Source organism: Ovis aries, chromosome 1 (genome assembly GCF_016772045.2).
Source record: "Ovis aries strain OAR_USU_Benz2616 breed Rambouillet chromosome 1, ARS-UI_Ramb_v3.0, whole genome shotgun sequence".
Classification (NCBI taxonomy): domain Eukaryota; kingdom Metazoa; phylum Chordata; class Mammalia; order Artiodactyla; family Bovidae; genus Ovis; species Ovis aries.
The window spans coordinates 71,044,463-71,066,914 of NC_056054.1; the positions used below are offsets into that span (position 1 = coordinate 71,044,463).

The 22,452-nt window shown below is 38.0% G+C and overlaps 1 protein-coding gene across 2 annotated transcripts; it reads right to left on the reverse strand.

Moving 5' to 3' along the window:
* Positions 1 to 11: 11 nt before the first annotated feature.
* Positions 12 to 21,216, reverse strand: GCLM (glutamate-cysteine ligase modifier subunit). 2 transcript variants are annotated; one of them, XM_027972220.2, is made up of 7 exons: positions 20,846 to 21,216; positions 17,319 to 17,384; positions 15,972 to 16,056; positions 12,879 to 12,938; positions 11,313 to 11,515; positions 8,430 to 8,544; positions 12 to 4,031 (listed from the first exon to the last, which is right to left on the reverse strand). In XM_027972220.2, exons 1-7 carry the CDS (start codon positions 20,969 to 20,971, stop codon positions 3,862 to 3,864), a joined length of 825 nt encoding a protein of 274 aa, XP_027828021.1. In that variant the 5' UTR covers positions 20,972 to 21,216; the 3' UTR covers positions 12 to 3,861. The 2 variants fall into 2 exon arrangements, with proteins under 2 accessions (XP_027828021.1, XP_060267941.1); XM_060411958.1 differs by lacking the exon at positions 20,846 to 21,216 and adding an exon at positions 18,266 to 18,362.
* Positions 21,217 to 22,452: the final 1,236 nt, after the last annotated feature.

Here is a 22,452-nt window from a genome sequence, read left to right on the forward strand (position 1 = left end):
ACAGACCAAAATCTTGTAGAACATTTTATACATTTATTCATTGCTCAGGGATACATATTAAGGTTTTGTCTGACGTTTCTGGTAGTGAAACTACATAAGACATACTCTAACATGTCTAGGGGCCTGGGGCAAGTTTTTGTCTTTTATAAAATGTGACTTTTCAAACCTTACCTACTCTTGTCTCACTAGAAGCCATTCCTTTCTATCTGATAAGAATAAGCTCTTGAAGAGAGTGTTTTCACCGAATTTCTGAAGTTTACATATAAACAGTTTCATCATTCAGTATAAGTGTATTTATTGAATACAAACCAGGCACACCCCACATCCCACTCTACGATCCTAACTCTCAGGCTAGTCTCTTCAGGGAGCTTTTCTTAACGTCTTCTCACTCTGCTCCCAGCAGTCCTATTCCTTCTGTATGACCCTACTCCCCTTTCACGGCTTTCATCATTAACAACACACACAGCCCTTTATTGCTCTTGTTCACATTGAGATCTCTCTCGCCCCTCAAATATACTTATCTGCTCTTTGAAGACAGAGCTGTTTTCATTTCTGTCTTTCTGCCAACACCTTGCACAGTGCCTGACACACAGCAGGCATTCAATACATCTTTATTGAATGAATGTATGAATAACTTTATGGCTTGGATATTTAAATTTTTATCATAATTTATTTCCAAATCATACTCAGTTTGAATTTAAACAGTTCAAAATCAATGTTTCAAGATGTTTACAATTATTGCAACAACTCAATTAAAAAATATACAACTCATACTTTAAGTTCATAATATAGTTAAAATTAAAAACTGTTATAACTATTTAATGATGCATTATATTTTGCCTTTATAGTATACTACTAAAGACACATAAAAGTAGAATTATCTAATTAAAACATTTTCCCCTCCTAAGTATATTTCTTACTCTGAAAACTATAAAAAATTAATAAAAGTTATAGTACATATTTTTTAAAAATAAAACACATATTGTGTGTGTATATATATACACAGATACACACTATCTCTCTCTCTCTCTCTCTCTCTCTCTCTCTCTCTCTCTCTCTCTCAACTGCTTACATTCCTAAATATTGAATCTGGGTGGAAAAGTTAGAAAGACTTCTAAAATTTCTTAAGTTTAAACTTAAGAAGTTCTAAACTTCAACTTTTTAGGTTCTAAAAAGAGACACAATTAAATGAGCCTTAGACCTTTATCACTGAAAATCAAGATCCTATTTCAGTTACTACTAGGCTCTGGTAGGGAAAAGTCTGTTATCATTCATTCAAAATAGAATAACTTCACTTTTCATTTCACACAGCTGTCTAAATGTTCCTGTCAATGGAAAAATTATTAGCTGTTATTCGTGATTCAATTTCTAGCACTGGTTGTTGGATGCTCTATTATCATACTGGCACAATGTGGTCTTCAGAATTCACACTACATAAAACACATTTTATAAGACACCTGGGTTCTTTTTTTGACTATGGTTTCTTAGATGAGGATTCAAAACAGACTCATTACAGAACAAATTACAAGTTACAGCACAATGTGTTAAAATAAGGCTCCAGTGTATTTTGGACATATAATAATAAGCTGCAGCTTCTTGTCATGTTTACTGGAAAAAAAGTTATATAAATTCTTTATACCTTGGGTCACTGGATACACATCTCCCCAGAAAAACAAATCTGTTATATACACTATTGCTCACTTAGCTTTCAGTTTTAAGCAATTATTTGGTAGTATCATCACTCTTTATTTTATGGCTTTTTAAACATTAAATCCTTCAATATTTGAAAAACATTCACTATATTCTGATAGTTCACCAAATAAGTGGATATCAGCTTAGAAAAGATGAAGCCTTAAAAAATCAGTTTTTTAAAGAAAGGTGATTCAGGAACAGAAATTAAAGGTATAGAAGCAAAACAAAAAACACATTTAAAAAATGCCATACATGATCTCCTTCATGAAATGAATCTATAATCTTGGTTCCTTGTCAAGAGTTGATGGAAAAACACACAAAAAGGTCCCCCTGAAGTCTGGATATATTGGCAATATACGTTTTTTTTTTTCCTATTTTCAAAATAACCTTTAAAAATCCGCTTTTGTAAGCCTAGGGTTTTAAAAAATAATAAATGTGATATTTAAGTACCCTCTTAAATATCTTGGCCAATTCACTGTATAGGCTTAAATTAAAATGAGCATTTGTTTAAGACTTATGTTACATGAAAAAATGTACATTTCTAAATTAAAAAGTTAACTATGTATACTTAATAACATTACATACAATTAATATAAAGGCTACAGAAGGCTTTAGGAAGCTGAAAGTCTAAACAAGTTTTAGTAGGTAAGTCAGCTGATTTCACATTACAATTCTAATCAAATTATACAACTAGTAAACCACAAAACCTTACTTAGGATAGGAGAAGAGTCTTGTTTATTTATATAATATTGATTTTTAATGTGTTTATTTTGAATATGGAATCACAGCTCTTTTCCCTAAGCTGAAAAAACTTGGGCAAATTAGTTTTATATGAGTTACATACATGTGTATGTGTGTGTATGTACATATGTGTGTATGTATGAATATATATATTGTCATTAGCTTAGTTTTACAAACCATATGTTAAAATACATGGTTTAAAAGTATTAACTGAGATACAAGAGATTAAAAAAATTTTTTTTCAAACTATTTGGGTCACAGATACAAATTTATAGAATTACAGAGACTAACAGTATATACCAAAGGTCACAACTTATTTATTTGCTATTTTCTGGTTCTTAATCTAATGAGGAATCATATTAAATAATACACAGTCTCTTTTAGCTTTAAAGTTTTGGTTATACTGTTCTACTTTTAAACAGTTAAGACCGTATCTCAAACAAAGTTGTCTAAATAGACAACACTGACCCTGAATTAAAGATTTTTTTCACCTCTTTTCTGGCTTTTAGTCCCTTGCAGTCGGTTACTAGAAGGGAACAAGCACTGCATATTTTACTTAATTGTTTCTTCATCCCTGTGCTCCCTCCCTCCTCCTTCCAGAGCCCATAGTGCCCAGCACACGGAAATCGCTCAATACTTACTGAATATTCGTGAATGAGTAGAAAGATACTAAGGACAGATTGAGAATTAAAAAGAATCTGGATGTGAAAATAGCTGCTTTTATAAAGCCCCCAAACAATAAGATCAAAGCTCCTAGTCTCCTTTACATATTTACTTTGGTCTGTCCTTGTAATAAAAGCAAGAGCAATTATGGCACAGAATACGAGGTTAAGTCACTGCAGGTAAACTACAAGCAAGGACACATTAAAAAAATGTAAGTTTCCATTCATGTAGTGAAGAAAGGACTTTTATTTACACTATTAGTAGATCCCAGCTACTCCAGTTAGTCTGAGATATAATCATCTTATCAATGACAGGAAAAATATCTTCCAGTATTTCAGTTTTAACAATTGTAATTAAATTGCTTAGTTATACTATAGAGTAAGAAGCAATTAATGAACTGTTTAGAAATAAAAAATATGTATATATATTACCCTGATGCCTAGGCCAAAATATATCTAATGACAAATTTTCTTGATTGCTGTTGTCATAAAAATAAAGGAAAAATATATTGCAAGTATATTCTTTATAGACAATTTCAATTGGAAAACAATAGTTTAATGAAAACAATAGAGTGGTTCATGTGAGTGAACTGATATGGAAGCAAGAGAAGTATTCAAACTTGACAGATAACATATTGTCAAATATAACTAAAGAATATCTGCCTCCAAGGCACACTTACAGGCAGTAATTAGATTTTTACACATCTCAATTTTATCTTATATTCAAGGAAAATACAGGTCAGTAGGTTATGGTCCTAAGCTGCAGTTAGGAACCCTTTCTTTTAGCTTGTAAGATGTAGCCTTTTGATTTGATAATTCCTCTACTTTTAACAATGACCGAGTACCGCAGTAGCCACAGAGGCACCCACTCATGTGCTCGAATGTCAGGGATGCTCTCCTGAAGTGCTTCTTGGAAACTTGCTTCAGAAAGCAGTTCTTAAAACAAACAACAAATAAAATCCCAAATTGTTAAACTTGAAATCAAAGCACTTTACTATGTAGGTAAGCATTTAAATACAACAAAAGAAACATCTCAAAACTGAATATTGATCCTTAATGTGTGCTACAAATATGAATCAGAATATCAGAAAAACCCAGGTAGTTCTTTAGAAAGTATCTCCACCTGTAACCCAGCCAGTTTAACTCATAATTTCTGGTGAGAGGAGCCTGAATACTTGTGTTTTTTTGACAGTCTCCAGATGATCCCAATGTACAGTCAGGGACAATAAAGGAAAGGACAAAAGGAAAAAAATATGGACCATTCCACTACCGTGTATTTCCATCAAACTATTTTTTCTGTATATATTTATTTTATATGTATGTATGTATCCATATCTTAAAAACCAGAAATCATACTGCAGTTATAGCCTAATTTATTTATTTTTTCACATATATTATGGATATTTTCCCATGTAATTATTCTGTGAAAGCATTTTTCATAATTCTCCCGATATATTTTATAGATATAATTTCTACATCTTCTTATTGTTGGCAAAAAAATTAGTTTTTTCCTAATATTTTGCTAATAAAAATAAAGCTTGATGAACATCCTTAAAATGTGTGCCTGGCTATGGAATGACAAAGTCAAAGTACAAGTACCTTTGGAAGGTTTGATACATTGTGTACTGCCAACTGCTTTTCAGAAAGACTGCACTTCACAATTGATACTGGAGTGCCAATCTTACCATATCCTCACCAGCACCAGCAATCATTTAAAAAACCTTTCCCGACGGTTGTCTTTTAATCTGCATCTCTTTGATGAAACCATTATTTTCTGAGTCCACATTTATATCTAAGACCTCTGCCAGTGCTCCGATTTACAAGTCCCCTCCTCACTTCCTCCTCTCTAGTCACACTGGCCTCGTGGCTGTGGCCTGAAATCCTCAAACACATTTCTACCTCGGGGCCTTTGAATTAGCTGCTCCCTCTTCCCTGAGCACTCTTCTTCAAGATACCCACACGGCTCTCACCCTTCTTGGAGGTCTGTGATTAATGCACCCTAGCAGAGGCCTCCCCAACCATCCTACATAAAACAACACCCCCTAACCTAGGCACTCTTCTTCCTCAGGCAACTTTTCTCCATGGCACATACCACCACTTATCACATTCAACATTTATCTTATTCGTGTCTCCTCCCATCAGAATATAAATTCCATGACAGCTGAGATTTTCCTGACTTGGTCCTGTATTTCTAGTACTTAGAATGCCTGGCACATAGTCTACTGAAGAAATCACTCAATATGGAAAGATTCCACTAGGGTCAGAACCAATCCTACAGATAGGGATTAGATGACCATCTATGCAATATGATTTGGGAATGTCAAAGAACCTGCCTGCCCCAAAATGAACTGCTGTGATATTTGAATAACAGCAATACTAAACTCTCAGTAAATATTAGCTACTGTCATGTGCCAGGCACTTTTCTAAGTACTTCACATGTATTAACTCTTTTAATCCATATGTTAACCCCAAGAGATGGATATTATTTTCCTTTGCAGGGGGAAATCGATGCAGAGACATTAGATAACTTGCCCAAGGTTTACACAGCTAGTAAACGGTAGTTTTCACAAATAAAATGGTAATTTTCCAAATATTTCTGTTTGCGGATCTGTTTTTCAGATTGTCTAATCGAGGAACCCTGAAGGAATGGGGCATACTATAGACTTAATGGGAGTGACGAGAGGAGGAAGGCCAATAAAAAAGGAAAGGTCTTAAGTCAGAATCACATACTTGACAATTGTACTCTGACTGTAGTTAAACAGTTACCACAACTTCTAGGACAAAGAATAATGGAAAATAAACCTTTCTGAGGAATAAGGGTAATTATGAAGAGAGGAAGGCCTTTCGGTGACTTATAAACAAGATTCTATTTTAGATGACAAATATAGTTAAATGTTTAACAACTTGCTTGCTTAAAAAGTATATCTTACTGGGTTAATTCTCTCTGTATAATAGGTTCCAGTTTCATCCATATGAAACGAATCACCAGCCCAGGTTCAATGCATGATACTGGATGCTTGGGGCTGGTGCACTGGGATGACCCAGAGGGATGGTACGGGGAGGGAGGAGGGAGGGGGGTTCAGGATGGGGAACATGTGTATACCTGTGGCGGATACATGTTGATGTATGGCAAAACCAATACAATATTGTAAAGTAATTAACCTCCAATTAAAATAAATTAAAAAACTTACACAAAATCAGAAAACTATGTTATTCACTAACTACATTCTTTTAATTCAACTAATGTTAAATCTTTAGAATCAGTAAGCATGACAAAACTTTTAAGGGAACTGCTCCATTACAGATCAAAGTGTCTGAAGACCCATTTATAGTATGTGCAGGATCAGACTATAAATTCTACCTAAAGGGCTTAGAATCAAAGAAACATCCTGAAGTCAAATTACACTGGTAAAACAAAGACACACTCTCCCCAAAAGGATTAAATTTCTCTTCTCCTATACATAGGTAATACATCTTTCCATGACGATGTATCGGCACATGATCCACATGCCCACATTTAGATAAACAGAAATAAAACACTAGACACCTTAGACTTTTCCTGGTTCCTTTCCCACTGGAAAAAGAATTACATGTTTTTCAAGTGGAGCACAAATGGGGTACAGGCTCACCGATCAGCTATTTGTAACAACTGCTGTTGGTAATAATTACAGTTGGAAGAGCCTCCACAAAGTAAATAGAAAAATTAGATAATATATGCCAACATATAGGAATTTAAAATTTAAATAGCTTATATTTCAGAACAAATCAGCACAGCAATTCTTTGTTGGATTTTCACTAAAATGACTTTAAAAAAAAATGAATCTAATTACTTATGCATGAAAGCTCTGCTGGAGAGGGAAGGTAAAAGCAACTATGTCTTATTCTGGTATGATTTAAATGGAGGCTGAAAGAAAGTTTTGGACCTGAAATATTACAATACTAATGTTTCAAATCAGAGAGAGAGTGGGGAAAAGATTCCAGATTCACTCAGGACCTAGGTCTAAGCTCAGACTTCAGGCTAGGCCAGCTGGGTGACCTTGAGGAGTTTCTTAAACTCTAAGGCCCTATTTCCTTATCCATAAAATGTCCAGTTTCACTTGTGAGAGTTACAATCTCTGAGGCATGTAGTATGATGCTTAGCATTTGAGAAAGAATAACTATTAAAACTCCTCCTCCACTTCCTATAAAATAGTAAAAAAAAAAATGAGAATGAGGCAGACTGTTTATAGTAAGGTTTAAGTTATCCATAAGCATCCTAAATATAAATGGAGTCACACCACCTATACAAATGTCATGAAATGAAAGTAAAAGCTGAAAGTTTTTCTTTAGGAATCACCTATAAAATAAAATTTCCTCCGATTTTTATTAAATGAGAACTTCTATAAAAGTGAAAGTGAAGTTGCGCAGTCGTGTCCGACTCTTTGCAACCCCACGGACTGTAGCCTACCAGGCTCCTCCGTCCATGGGATTTTCCAGGCAAGAATACTGGAGTGGATTGCCATTTCCTTCTCCAGGGGATCTTTCCGACCCAGAGATCGAACCCGGGTCTCCCGCACTGTAGACAGACGCTTTACCATCTGAGCTACCAGGGCAAGTGTCATGGGAATTTGAAATTTTCACAAGCTAGCTCTCACTTGTATACCAAAAAGAACTATTTCATAGAGCCTGTATGTTTACTTAGTAAAACCCCACCTCTGCTCACTATGAAACTGTGAAAAAATGAAGATGGAGCAGACTGCTAGTAACTAAAGTGTAAAACACTATCTTCCCAGCTTTCCAACTTATCTTGTAAAATGTTGATAAAAAAGTATCCTACAAAAGGCAGACAAACCATTCTCATTAATCAAATAACATTTCTGATTAACATCAAACATATATGTCTTGCTGGTAATGATTAATAAAATACCTAATCAAATACCCATCTTAAGATGCTTAAGTTTCAAATTAAATTTTATCTGCTGCTTTTTCCAGATATTTATCCTCTTTAATTAAGTGGCCTTTTGGTGCAATCTCTGCTGTACTACACAATATTATATGTGACACTAGTTAGAGTATCTTACAAGATCTTCTCTGTGTAGCTTAGTATTTATAAATCTGAGCAGACTGGATGTTCAGGAAGTGATCTCTTCATTTCTTTTCCCATTGGTACAAAGACAAAATTAAAGCTTTCTGAAACTAAAATAAAGGCGTATGTGTTTTTAACTATTAAGAATAGTTCTAGGTGACAGCATTGTACCTTTATCATTGTACAATTAAAAATTAAATTTTAACAAGTAGCTTCTTATAAAATAAAAGCACCTGATCAATCTCTACAAATGAAAATCTCAGTCTTACCTTTTGGATCATTATGAGTCAATAGCTGTATGTCAAACTGTTTAGCAAATGCAGTCAAATCAGGTGGCATCACACAGCAGGAGGCAAGATTAACTTGGTTACTATTTGGTTTTACCTAGAAGTGAAAAAGAAAAATCATGACATCTCCTTTAAATTAAGTACTTCGAAAAGTAGAAAGCAATAAAAGGACTCAATTTTAGAACATATGAAATATCACATCCTACAGTGCTTCAAGTTTACTTTTACATGAATTTATTTTTTACTTTTACTTATACTTGTGCCCAGAGAAGGCAATGGCACCCCACTCCAGTACTCTTGCCTGGAAAATCCCATGGACGGGATTTTCATAGTGAGCCTGGTAGGCTGCAGTCCACGGGATCGCGAAGAGTTGGACACGACTGAGCGACTTCACTTTCACTTTTCACTTTCATGCATTGGAGAAGGAAATGGCAACCCACTCCAGTGTTCTTGCCTGGAGAATCCCAGGGACGCGGGAGCCTGGTGGGCTGCCGTCTGTGGGGTCGCACAGAATCGGACACGACTGAAGCGACTTAGCAGCAGCAGCAGCATACTTGTGCCAGATTTTTTTTAATTTATTTTTTAATTGGAGGATAATTGCTCTACAATGTTGTGTTGGTTTCTGCCTTATATAAAACAACGCAAATCAGTCAAGACTATATAAGTATCCCTTCCCTCTTGGGTGTCCCTCCCACCCCACCTCTCCATCCCACCCCTCTAAGTTGTCACAGAGCCCCAGGTTAGTCTGTGTCATAAAGTGGCTTCCCACTAGTTATCTATTTTACACATGGCAGTGTATATATGCTTCCTAGGGGGCTAAGTGGTAAAGAATCCACCTGCCAAGCAGAAGATGCAGATTCAATCCCTAGGTTGGGAAGATCCCCTGTAGAAGGAAACGGCAACCCACTCCAGTATTCTTGCGGGGGAAATTCCACGGACAGGGGAGCTTGGTGGGCTATAGTCCATGGGGTCCTGAAGAGTCAGGCATGACTTAGGGACTAAATAGCAGCAGGAGCATTGTATATATGTCAATGCCACCTTCTCAACTCATCCCACCCTCTCCTTCCCCCACTGTGTCCACAAGCCAATTCTCTACATTTGTATCTCCATTCCTTCCCTGCAAACATGTCCATCAGTACCACTTTTCTAGATTCCACGTATATATACAAATGTATGTGTGTGTATATATATATATATATATATATATATATATGCATTAGTATACGATATTTTTCTCTTTCTGACTTACTTCACTCTGTGTAACAGTTCTAGGTTCATCCACCTAACTATAACTAACTCAAATGCATTTCTTTTTATGGCTGAGTAATATTCCATTGTATATATGTACCACAACTTCTTTAACCATTCATTTGTCAACAGACATCTAGATTGCTTCCACGTCCTGTCTACTGTACACATTTCTGCAATGAACATTGCGGGTACGCGTGCCTTTTGGAATCATGGTTTTCTCAGGGTATATGCCCAGTGGTGGGATTGCTGTGTCATATGGTAGTTTTATTCTTAGTTTTTAAGAAATCTCCATACTGTTCTCCATTGTGGCTGTGTCAATTTACATTCTTAGCAACAATGCAAGAGAGTTCCCTTTTCTCCACATCCTGTCCGGCATTTATTGTTTGTAGATTTTTTTGATGATAGCCATTCTGATTGGTTTGAAGTGATACCTCATTGTAGTTTTGATTTGAATATACTTATTAATATACACTTTTCTGACTCAACGGTACTGGTAACAGGAAAGGGAAAAATAGCTCTAAGGAGAGGGAAATAATCCAATATATTCCTACACTGTTAAAAAGTCTCATGCTAGAACCTGCCATCTAATATATCTGCCTTGAAAACAAACATGATTCTAAGTGTGATGGTTCCACCTAGAAAGGAGATATCTTAGAGACAAAGGATCAAATACAAATGACAAGCATATTTAATGCTGAAGTATATGATATGGTTATTAATCATATACATTTGAAAAAGAGAAGAATTAGGTCATTCCTAATAGATGCTCTGGTTAATTTACAGATACATTTCAGATCACCCAAGTGATCTTAGCGATTCAGCAGAGTCTTAGCCACATTCTGGCTAAAACCAAGTCAAAGGGACAAGGAGGCAACTTTTCTCTAGGGTTTTCCTGCCCAGAAGAAAATGAAAAGGCTGGGGATGAAGTAAAAGGAATAAAGAAAACAGAGACAGCAAAGGTAAACTACTTGTGAGCAGCTTCCCTAATAATAGTGTAGGTTATTAGGCCAGAGAGTGGCAGTCATTAGTTTATGACTCCTACTCCGTATCAAGACTTCCCTGGTGGCTCAGACGGTAAAGCGTCTGTCTACAATGCGGGAGACCCAGGTTCAATCTCTGGGTTGGGAAGATCCCCTGGAAAAGGAAATGGCAATCCACTCCAGTACTATTGCTTGGAAAATCCCATGGACAGAGGAGCCTAGTAGGCTACAGTCCATGGGGTCGCAAAGAGTCAGACATGACTGAGCAACTTCACTTTCACTCCGTATCAAGTTATGTGAACTGAAGGTCTTACATGTCTTTAAATAACAGAGCAAAATATAAGTTATATATGATATTCTCTTATTAGAACCATGGTCTAATAACACCTAAAGGAAAACATCATATTTTTATCACATAGTTAAAAGTGAAGGAAAGAGCCTTAATTCATTTGGCTATGAATGTTTCAACAGACATTTTCTAGAGTTTTTTTGTCAAAGTCTGCCTCCAAATCCCCATATGTGGAACAGGCCCCCCACAGTGGTGTCTGCTCTGTGCATGATGTTTAATGGGATGCAGCAAAGACTGTGAGAGACAGGGTGCTCCTGGAGTGCTCAGGATGCAGGTGTCCTTTACCTGTGCCCACTGATACAGCTGCTCCAACTGGGTTTTGTCCAGATCAGAGGTCCCAATAGCAACAATCTTTTTGCTCTGAACTAAGTTTTGCAATTCTTCCCAGTAAGGCTGCAAATGTTCCAAGGAAAGATTCACTCCATCTTCAATAGGAGGTGAAGCAATGATCACAGAATCCAGCTGTGCAACTCCAAGGACTGAGCAGGCTGATGCGGAGGGAAACACAAAGAAGACAAACGTCTGTACGTAACGAAGGCAAGTTGTTTCTAATGTCCTTTGCTCCCCCACTGAATTCTGCCCATAGTTCACTAGTACTCTATGTAACAGACTATTCCAGTAGGTTTCATAATTTACCTGTCATGTATAACATTTCCATCTTTTTCAAAACAATGAGTATCCATTCATCTACTTGGTCTGTGTGGCAGACATGTGGGTTTCCTTGACCTGCCTCACTCCTGGTGAAACTCACAACTACTGTAGGCTCCCTATTTCCTAGGCCCCAGGACTTTCTGGTAGCTTCTGACCTAATAGCCTATAATTGTCGGGTGTGCTGTGCATGCATGCTAAATTGCTTCAGTTGGGTCTGACCTTTGGGATCCTATGGACCTCTAGGTTCCACTGTCCATGGGCTTCTCCAGGCAGGAATACAAGAGTGGGTTGCCATGCGCTCCTCCACACGATCTTTCCAACCCAGGGATCAAACCCAAGTCTCTTATGTCTCCTGCACTGGCAGTGGGTTCTTTACCACTAGTGCCACCTGGGAAACCCTGTAACTGGTAGTCATAGCAAAGAATAAGCTTGAGACGATGAGAAACTGAATTTATGGCCTTAACTCACACATTAATTTAGGTGGCTCAGTGATAAAGAAACTGTCTCCCAAGCAGGAGATGCAGGTTCAATCCCTCAGTCAGGAAGATCCCCTGGAGAAGGAAATGACAACTTACTCCAGTATTCTTGCCTGGGAATTCCCATGGACAGAGGAGCCTGTCAGACTACACAGTTTAAGGGACTGCAAAAGAGTCAGATATGACTTAGCAACTAAACAACAATAGATGTAGGTAACTTCTTAGTTTTTATGAAAATGAATTTATTTTTACCGATTTTTATTCCTTCCATAGTAATATTACAGAGCTAGTTATTTAACTGTTCAATGTATGTAAATACGAGAAGAATGTTTTAAAAGAAAAAATACTCATTAATTATAATGCTATATAGTAACCTCACCAGGAGATGAAAATAGATAAAAATGCTTGTTTTTGTTGTTATTCTTTTGATATTTCACCTGTAGTACTAAAAGAGTTAAGAATATGATTAAAGAGAATTTCTATCTCCAAATGTATAGTTTACCTACAGTTATGTTACATCTCTTACAGTCCTCTTATATATCAAAATATGACCTTACATTGGTTAATGTGATTTCCACAGAAACCTTAAAAATTAGGCTAGAACTTGAAAAGTAAAATTGCAATGAGCTCATTTTTTTTAAACTAGACGTGAACACAAGATATATTAATACACTTACAGTAATTTAAAGTTCACTATGAAAATAAAAGTTAAAATTTTGCTTACCCATATCGACTGCATTTCTAGTTGATGATGAAGAGTTTGATCCTACAATGAACAGTTTTGCTGAGTGACAAAAAGAACAAAACAGATTATTATATTTGAGCAACATTCTACTACACAGCAGTAACACTGCTAAAATACTAAGAACAGATAATCCTGAATGAATTTTTTCCTTCCCTAGCTGCATTGTTTTATAGTTTTAAGACCTAAAAGTGTATTTCCATGGTAATTTTAAAAAGATATGCTAGTTGCCAACCAGTATCTGACTGTCAAAACAAAAAGGCAAATATTAATTCTCCTTTATTGGAAAGCAGGGCAGATAAATATAGAAGCATTCAAAATATCTTTTTTTATGAATTAAACATTAATGGAGCATATTATATACCTGGGCTTTCCTGGTAACTCAATCAGTAAAGAATCTGCCTGCAATGCAGGAGACCTGGGTTCTCTCCCTGGATTGGGAAGATCCCCTGGAGAAGGAGATGGTAACCCACTGCAGTATTTGCCTGGGAAATCCCATGGAGAGAGGAGCCTGGTAGACTACAGTCCATGAGGTTGCAAGAGTCAGACATGACTTAGTGACTAAACCATCACCACATTATATACTTTCTCCAATAAACTAAAGTCTATATAAAGATTAGATTGCTTGTAATGAGAAGAAAATTGAAAAAACAAAACCAAAAAAAACCAAACAAACAAATATCCCGCAATTCTACTTTCCTAATCAATTTTAGACAATGATACCTTCAAGTTCTCGGTCATATGAAACACAGTATATATTTTGTACTTCTAAGTATTTGGTTTATTACCCTTATGTAACAAATATTTTTTTATATTTCTATGCAGTATTTAGGTAAACTGCCAAGAGTCTCATCTCTAAAAGCAGTTACTGTTTAGATTTTTACCTACTCTGTACTTTTCTTTTGTTTTTTTTTTTTTGGCTCTGCAGCTTGTGGGATTTTAGTTCCCTGACCAAGGGTCAAACTTAGGTCCTTGGCAGTGAAAGCACAGAGTCCCAGCCACTAGACTGCCAGGGAATTCTCTGTACTCTGTATTCTTAATGAATAATATCGATGGTAACTCTATGTTCAACTTTATGCCTGAAGCATTTCTGAAGATCAGAAATGTAATCATGGGTCAAAGGATATGATTCTTTTGTTAGTCTTGTTTTATTTATCTCTTACTTAAAAAAAAAATTTCGTCAGGTTACCAGACCATTAAAAGTTAGAAGTTGCTCTCCTAACAATATAGGATGCTATTTAAAAAAGATATATATTTTTGCTAATTTGATAGGTACAAAATGAAATTGAAACTTTGGATTGATTTGACTCAACATTATATATATTGTATATATATAAATATGTATATATTTACTTTATGTAATAAACTCACTGTTCAAAAATCTAAATTTACTCAACAAATAGGTAGAGTAATAGGAAAGCAAGAAGAGAGAAAATCATAAAGGGTAATAGAGAGAAAACAGGGTTAATGAAATACCCTTATGTAAAGTGCTTGGCATTCAATACATACAACAAATTTTCTTTGTACAACATTTCTTGTCATTTCCTTTCTACTGCTGGATAATCTTCCTAAAATATTGTTTTCCGCATGTTACTTCTCTATCTAAAAGCCATCACAACTTCCTTACCAGCTGAGAGTCAATCTTTACCACTTTGCTCTAACTCAGCTCTGTAATTATATTCTGTGAAAACCCTCCCCATCATTACCCCACTGGCTATGAATTGGGTGTCATTTGAGATGGTCTCCTCTTTCCAAAAGAGGAGGCATTTTTAGGTAGGTGAAAAGAGGAAAGCTCTTGATGCTTATCAAAAATCTCAAGCCTTCCAGGAATCAAGGGCAACTTGTTAAGAGTTCCAAAATGGATCTACACCATGATGAATTGTAATACACCACAGAGAAATGCTGCTCTGATGACCTTTTCAACACAAACAGTAATGTGAAATTAACAAAAAGAAATGGGTTCTGTAGTCAGGCATACCTTGATGGACTCCTGGTTCAACCATTTACTTGCTACACAACAGCTTTCAAGTTATTTAATGTCATTTGTGTAATGGGGATAATAAACCTACCTTGCAGAATTGTTTTGAAAATTCTATAGAATAAATATAACCATAATTCTATAGAATAAATATAACCAATACGGTTATAACCATAACCATAATGGCAAGTACAATCTCTGGTATAAAGTGAGATTCAACAAATGGTAGTTATTAGAGTCAATGCTCTAATTCATCTTACGTGTTCATCCTAATAAGAATAATAATAAAATGACAACAACTACGACACAGCCACCAATAGTAATAAGTAAGTTTCCTGGCACTTTACTTTGTGCCAAGAACCATGCTAAGCGCTTCTTTTGTTATTTCATCTAACTTAAAGGAAGCTTGAGAAACAGGTGTATCCCCATTTTATAGATAAGAAAACTGAGCTCAGAGATGTTAAATCATTTGTTAGCCCTAGATTATGTCAGTTAGTAATCTGCACATCCAGGAATTTCAATCTAGTTAAGCTCAAGTATTTAGTGACTATGTTATGCTGACTGTAAGCCGAGGACAAGAACAGCTTTCATTCCTTGAACTTAACACTCTCTCTGGAAAGTAGCAGGAGTCCCTCCACCTTTGTTGAATGGGCACAGTATGTATATTATTTTTCTTCATGCGACTTGTTGCCCAGACTGGTTTCCCTGCTCCCAAGTGACCTCAGCCATTGCTTAGTAGTGTCACACCAGGAAGGGAGGACTTACGCCGGCTTCGGGTGAAAACTGCTCTTAAGCCTTCCCTTTATTCTTTCCTACACCTTCTTCTACTGCTCTGATTAATAATGTCTCACATAAATTAGTGAGAACAAAATGAAGAGGTGAAGTTCTATTCTGCCTTCACTGAAGTAGCCAACAGTGACCTCCTATAACTCCTTCTTTAAAGCTGGCTATAAAATTATGTTATAAAGAATCTCTATATTTCCTACACTGAGTGATCGAGTTACTTATTACCAGAGTCAAAGAAAGGCTTAGCCTCATGTCTAACAAAACCTATTATCCACTGTAAAACAAAATGAACTGTAAAGGCTGGACTTTACCAGAAACTTTCATTTCTTCTCTTTCATCGGGATTTATCTTTTCTACTGCATGAGATACAGTACATTCCAAGACATCCGGAAACTCCTACAATAAACACATGATATTTACAATAAATATAAAATTAATGTTTTTACTTAGCTATATATTTTCTACATAACACTCTGTAGAAGCAGAGAACCCGTAAGACAATAAAGTTCTTTACCTGATTGGCTTCAGAAAGTTTATAAAGCCCTGAAATAAAGGTAAAGTGCTGTGTATATATATATGTGTATGTCCATTTTTCTGGGAAAAAGTGTCTCATTTTGATGAGATACTCAGGGCGGGGGTGGGGGAAGGATGTATGACCAAAGACAAATGAACAAACCAGCAAGCAAGCTGGGCAGTATGTGAAGAGTGAGAACCATTAACACAGTCAATACTTCTACTCAGAAATCAATGAAAAGTAGTATTTTCCTTCTGGATACTGACATGTTAAAAACTTCCCATATGTCAATCGCAAACATTTTAACCCAAAATATATTTTTTTCTGAATGCAGTGGAAACAAGTAAAGGCAAGTCCAATGCATAAAAATGAGTAGTTAATGAGGGAAATGTAAAATATTGGTACATAAAAGTCACTAACAAACTAACATTTATAAAACTAAAACAAAGTAAACAAGATTTTCCCATAATTCTTGAACACAGAATGCCTGACCACATGTTAAGTATCTACAAGTCAAGCGCAGAGTGAATGGTCATTTCAGAGAAAGGGGACTGATAGAAGACATTAATGAATGTCTGCCTAGCACCTTTAGTTACAAAGTTGCAGTATGCTCCCGAAAACAATTATTTTTAGTACATGTCCTCTTCCATACTTTTTAAGTAGTCTCTGTAATTTGTGACAAGCCTTTGGCTAAGCTGGATTCCAAAGAGTAGTTTACAGACTGTGTTTTGTATATTAATATTTTTGATAATAGTCATATACTGATATTCAATGAAACACTTCCTTACTGTTTCATAACTGACACTTATAAAATTATTTTTAGCAACTATGTTTTGCTTATAGTCTACCAAAAGCAATCTAGAAACCAGAACTGTTTGATAGTCATTCCTCTACTAGACCAAATATAAACTGGAACTAAATACACTCTGAGGAGACTGTGGAATCTTAGTAGCTTGTCTTACTGAAGAGTTGACTTACAGAGTTGGATTTTCTCTTTCATGCTTAAGCCTACCGGGTCAAACTGCCATTTCAACAAATGGACCACAGTGATTTTCATGCTAGTTGCCTATCTGACTTCCTGATCAAACCTGAGAAAATTAATTTCCTGCTTATTACATGATTTTTTCATTCACAGTTCACTCACCCTGATCAAATCTGGGCTGATTTGGGAACTCCACTCATTTAAGGTCTTTTGAATACAATCTCGAAGCTGCAAAAGAAATGCATTTTTAAGCTGTTAACCATATACTACACTTTTTATGTACTTCTACAATGAAAAAAGGTTGAAATAAACCTTCACCTAAAGTTAAAAAGAAAAAAAGGACTGTATTAATCTGATAAGTAGGAAAAAGAAGATAACCCATAGGAAATACGATACAAATCAAAATTTTAATTCTACAAGGTTTTGTTTCCTTTAACAAAGATCAACTTATATCTGTTTTTATCCTACTCTTAATTCTCAAATGTTCTTGACCTAAAGCAGTAATCTAATCATTTAAAAAGTATTTTTGCACCAATGAAAATTTAAGGAAACTTTTGAGATGTAAAAGCATTCATAAAGAAACAAAATTTCAAGAATAAGGAAATTTATAAATGGAGGAACTGTAATCAAGCCCAGGCAGCCTGACTAGAATGAACCTTAACCACTATGTGCCTACATGAGAATCACCTGTGGTGTTCAATAAATGTTTAAATTCCCGAGCCTCATCCTAGATCTGCTAAATCACTTTCTAAGGGCAGCAGAACTTTCATTTTAAGAGGCATCCAAGTAATCAAAATGTACTCTAAAGTCTAGAAACCACCATAGTCCTATCTCACAGGAGTCAACTTGCATAAAGTCAGTTCATAGAAGTCATTTCCTAACAGGCAGGTAGACCTTAGACCTGTCATCAATGTTTTCTTATACAATTTTCTTACACTAACATTGTAGTATTCTGTAAATTCATTCAAGTGTCTAGTTATCTTTTATCTCTTATGACAGCGTATTTCCAACTTATTTAATAGTGGTCCAACATAAGACATACACTAACAGTGAGTACAGACGTACATACATATAACAACGATAATTGACAAAGTAATATTTATGCTTACTATATACCAGATAGGCTGGTGACTTCTATGAGTTAGAAAAAAATATGTTGCTCCGTGAATCATTGAACTGACTTCTGACCACAAATGGGCCAACACTAGCAGTTTGAAATCACTGCCTTATAAATACCAAGGGCACAGTACTTTGCATTCTGTGGGCAATCAATGAAAAAATAAATGACTAACTAGAAGCACATCCCTGAATTGCAAAAGCACTTTCCTAATATCAACAACAGAGATTAAACTTCTGAACTCACTGTCTGATCAACAGAGATTAAACTTCTGAACTCACTACCTGATCTCTGAGTGCTCATGATAAAAACCGACACAAGAACTTTACTGCTTATATTTCAGTATAGGTAATTACAAGGGACAACTGGTTTATCAAGAGCTCAGAATCACCTATTTAAGATTTACAATATATAACAGTAATTCATGTGCTAGCCACAATAAGCCATATGAATTCATTTACAGGGTCTATATATTTATAATCAAATTTGTCATTAAATAAAAAACAATTAGTTGATAATCATTTTAGACAGAATTACAAGTCAATATTCTCTGAAAAAATGAATAAAAATTGAGGCAGCAGGAACAACAATTCTATCAGGAGTGCTGTGGCTCAAGTCATGGGAGAAATTTTAGAAATTTTCCTCTGGCAGGATGGTTAACTGGTGGAAGGCTTTCCAGATAAATTTCTCAATTCATGAAGATAAGTATATTTTCAGTGTTCTCTCCCTTCTGTCAGGACAAGTTATGGAACAGTCCAATGTTATAATAATATGAGAAATTCACTGACTATCACAAACTCGGTGATTTTTAATCTTTTATATGTTATCTGTACTGAATGAACGTTAACTTTGTACTTTTTTGTTCTCTGCTCTCTTCATTCTTACCACACATAGTATCATGGAAGATGAGCATCATCATAGTTTAGTGTATCATTAGATCTGGAGTTGTGTAAGAGTTTTAAGTCCCTCCTTCACCTAACCCAAAATAAAATACACAAATCACAGTTAGTCTTTTGAAGAATGTTTTTCAAACTGAGAGGTGTAACTCATTACTGCATTAACAAATCAAGTTTTTAAAAATTAAAATAAGAAAAAATTAGAATGCACAGTATATAGTAAAATCTTTTCATAAGATTTTGAGTGTGTGTGCGAAAACATGAAATGGACTGTCATGGCAAAATGCTTTTTTTCTTTTACTGAGTTTGCAGTCAAACTGCAAACTACTACTTTAGCATGTGTTAAGTGAGATAAGAGAGAAAATGTCACCCAGAATTATCTATGTGCAAAATGCTGTATTGAACCATCAACCCTGGAGAAGTTAAAGGTCTAGTACAAAACACAGAAGTGTCTATCTTTGGGAGAAATAGCACAAGTGAGGGTGCTTAAAAAACAAACAAACAAACAAGAGAGACAAACTGATCTGCATCCTGGACACAGAATATGGTATGGATTCTGATTCTTATTAAAGTTGCAACCAAGAGTTACCATCCCCCGATTGGTCCTCACTGCCAGTAGGAGGCCTGGGCACAGGTCCAACTCATACTCAGAGGGATGCTACTGCTACTACCTAGTATATTTACCAACATCTTATTTCAAACTGATTAGGAACACAGTTGATAACATCATAATTGACGTAGCTTAGGAATTTTTTCTTTTAATCAAGATTTATCTCTCTGAACCAGATGGCAAGGGAGATAAATGCTTGCATGGGGTTTCATATAGAATCTTTTATTCCTCACCGTGACCTGATGATGATACAATCCAACTTTCAAGTCATGGGAATAGGCTCGCGAGGGTAACTTTCCCAAAGTCACAGAGCTCTTAAATTAAAAGTTTGTTTTATTGTTATTTTTTTAACACTAAAACCCGTCCTATACCACCAACATGCCTCAGCAATTAACTGTGCATAATGATCAACTCTTCATTTCAGGAAGGACCAGCGATGTAACAAATATTCAACGAGAGTATAATTCCAGGTTATTCCCTGCCGTTTCAAAATTGTGGTCAGTCTTCTGCCAAACTAATCTTCGGCAAGAGAAATACATACCTTTTTCCAAAGCCGAATTTGAGTGTTCAGTCATTTGCCTCACAGCCAGAGAGAAACTACAGTCAACACCCTTAAAGCTAACTGGATTATTACTACTACCTCATCTGAGTCTTCGGCAAGATAATCCCCCCAATTTTTCTTTACCTGGACGCCGTGGGAGAAAGGGAGTGAGCTAGAGAGGGGGACGAAGCGCGGGATCGGCCCTCTCTTATCCCCTCGCCCGGGAGAGCGATCCAATAGGTTCGAGAGTTTGGTCATCAGCCGGGAGCACCGACAAGAGGCGTCACTCCTCAGCAAGTTGCACCTGCCGAATTTGTAAAGACGCAGTGCCCCCCAACAGCAGGTTCGGACGCGACATCGAGCAGATAGCAGCCCCGGCTTCCTCTCGCAGGCGGAGCCCAGGTGCGCGCCTCGCCCACGTCCCCAGCGGCGCCCAGAGCCCGATCACCCGCCCGCGGAGCCGCCCGGCCCGGCCCGCGGCCTGTCCCTGGAGCCGGTCTCCGCCGGCGCGCTCGCCGCCCTCACCTCCTCGCTGTGCGTGGACGGGCACTTCTTCCGCAGGCGGCCCCAGTTCAGCAGGTTCCCCGTCTGCAGGTGCAGGGTGCTGGCCCGCGCCAGGAGCGCTCCGGCCGCGCGGCTGTCGGTGCCCATGACAGCAGCCGACGGAGCGGGCCCGGCGGCGACGGGGCCGCAGGCGGGGAAGGAGGCCGCCCGTAGGACGCGGTGCCCGAGGCCGGAGAGCAAAGCGCGAGGCTGCTCGCCCCGCGCGGCGAGACCCCGGCCTGCGCTCGGGCCCAAGGACGACGGAGCGGCGGCGGAGCTGCGGCCGGGAAAGACGCGCTGATGGCTGCGGCTCTCTGCTACAGCGGCCGCCGCGGTAGAGTGGACTCCCAACTGAGGAGCCGTTTCCTGGAAGACAATGACTAAGCAGAAATTGAGGCGGAGAAAGTGCTTCGTAACCGTTACCCGTCCAGCGGCGGCGCCGGGCGGGGCGGGGCGGCGAGCGGGCTGCGGGGCGCCGGCCCGCGGGTGACTGGCCCTCGGCCTGCGGCGGGCGTGGCGCCGGGCGGCAGGCGGGCGCGCGGCGGAGAGATCGCGGGGCACGCGGGGCGGGGCGGCATGGCGCGGGGCCCAGCGCGGGGCCCAGCGCTCGGCAGGGCTCCCCCTGCCGGCCAGAGGGCGGTGCGCCGGCCCGCTCCACCTCCATCGGCTGCGCTAGCAGTCTCACCTCCCAGCCAATGGGCTATCACGCTGGTGATAGACCTAAGCTACCGCTCTAAAAAGAGAAAGTACCGAGGCACTGAAACGCCCGCCGGTTTCCATTCTCAGAAGCAGTTCGTTTTCCTTCTTAAGGGCTTTCCCCCAAACTGCTCATTTTTCTTCACGTCCATTGATTAAAGGTCTATTGATTTACTCTATTTGCTGGCCAGTGTGTGAAGTCAAAGAGTAAGACAATCTCTGCCCTTGAGATTCTTCAACTGTAGTTCCAGATATGATTTAAGCAAATGAAACAGTGAGTAATACTGTAAGAATATCATAGTTTCCGGATGAGATTAAAGAGAATGCTTAAACTGGTGAGATCAGGGAAGATATGAGCTGTTCCCTTAGAGTTTGTGATTCTTTCAGTTCAGTTCAGTCGCTCAGTCGTGTCCGACTCTTTGCAACGAAGCACTCCAGACCTCCCTGTCCATCACCAGCTCCCGGAGTTCACTCAGACTCACGTCCATCAAGTCGGTGATGCCATCCAGCCATCTCATCCTCTGTCGTCCCCTTCTCCTCCTGCCCCCAATCCCTCCCAGCATCAGAGTCTTTTCCAATGAGTCAACTCTTCCCATGAGGTGGCCAAAGTACTGGAATTTCAGCTTCAGCATCAGTCCTTCCAATGAACACCCAGGACTGATCTCCTTTCGGATGGACTGGCTGGATCTCCTTGCAGTCCAAGGAACTCTCAAGGGTCTTCTCTAACACCACAGTTCAAAAACATCAGTTTTTCAGTGCTCAGCTTTCTTCACAGTCCAACTCTCACATCCATTCATGACCACTGGAAAAACCATAGCCTTGACTAGACGGACCTTTGTTGGCAAAGTAATGTCTCTGCTTTTTAATATGCTGTCTAGGTTGGTCATTTTACT

Bases quoted from the DNA above. Each gene is read 5' to 3' on its own strand.
- GCLM (XM_027972220.2), bottom strand. From the start codon at position 20,971: ATGGGCACCGACAGCCGCGCGGCCGGAGCGCTCCTGGCGCGGGCCAGC. The intron at 12,939-15,971 runs GTAAAGTCCAGC...TTTGTCACTCAG, and splicing joins AGAAGAAATGAAAGTTTCTG to CAAAACTGTTCATTGTAGGA. The intron at 11,516-12,878 runs GTAAGCAAAATT...CCTCCGCATCAG, and splicing joins TAGAAATGCAGTCGATATGG to CCTGCTCAGTCCTTGGAGTT.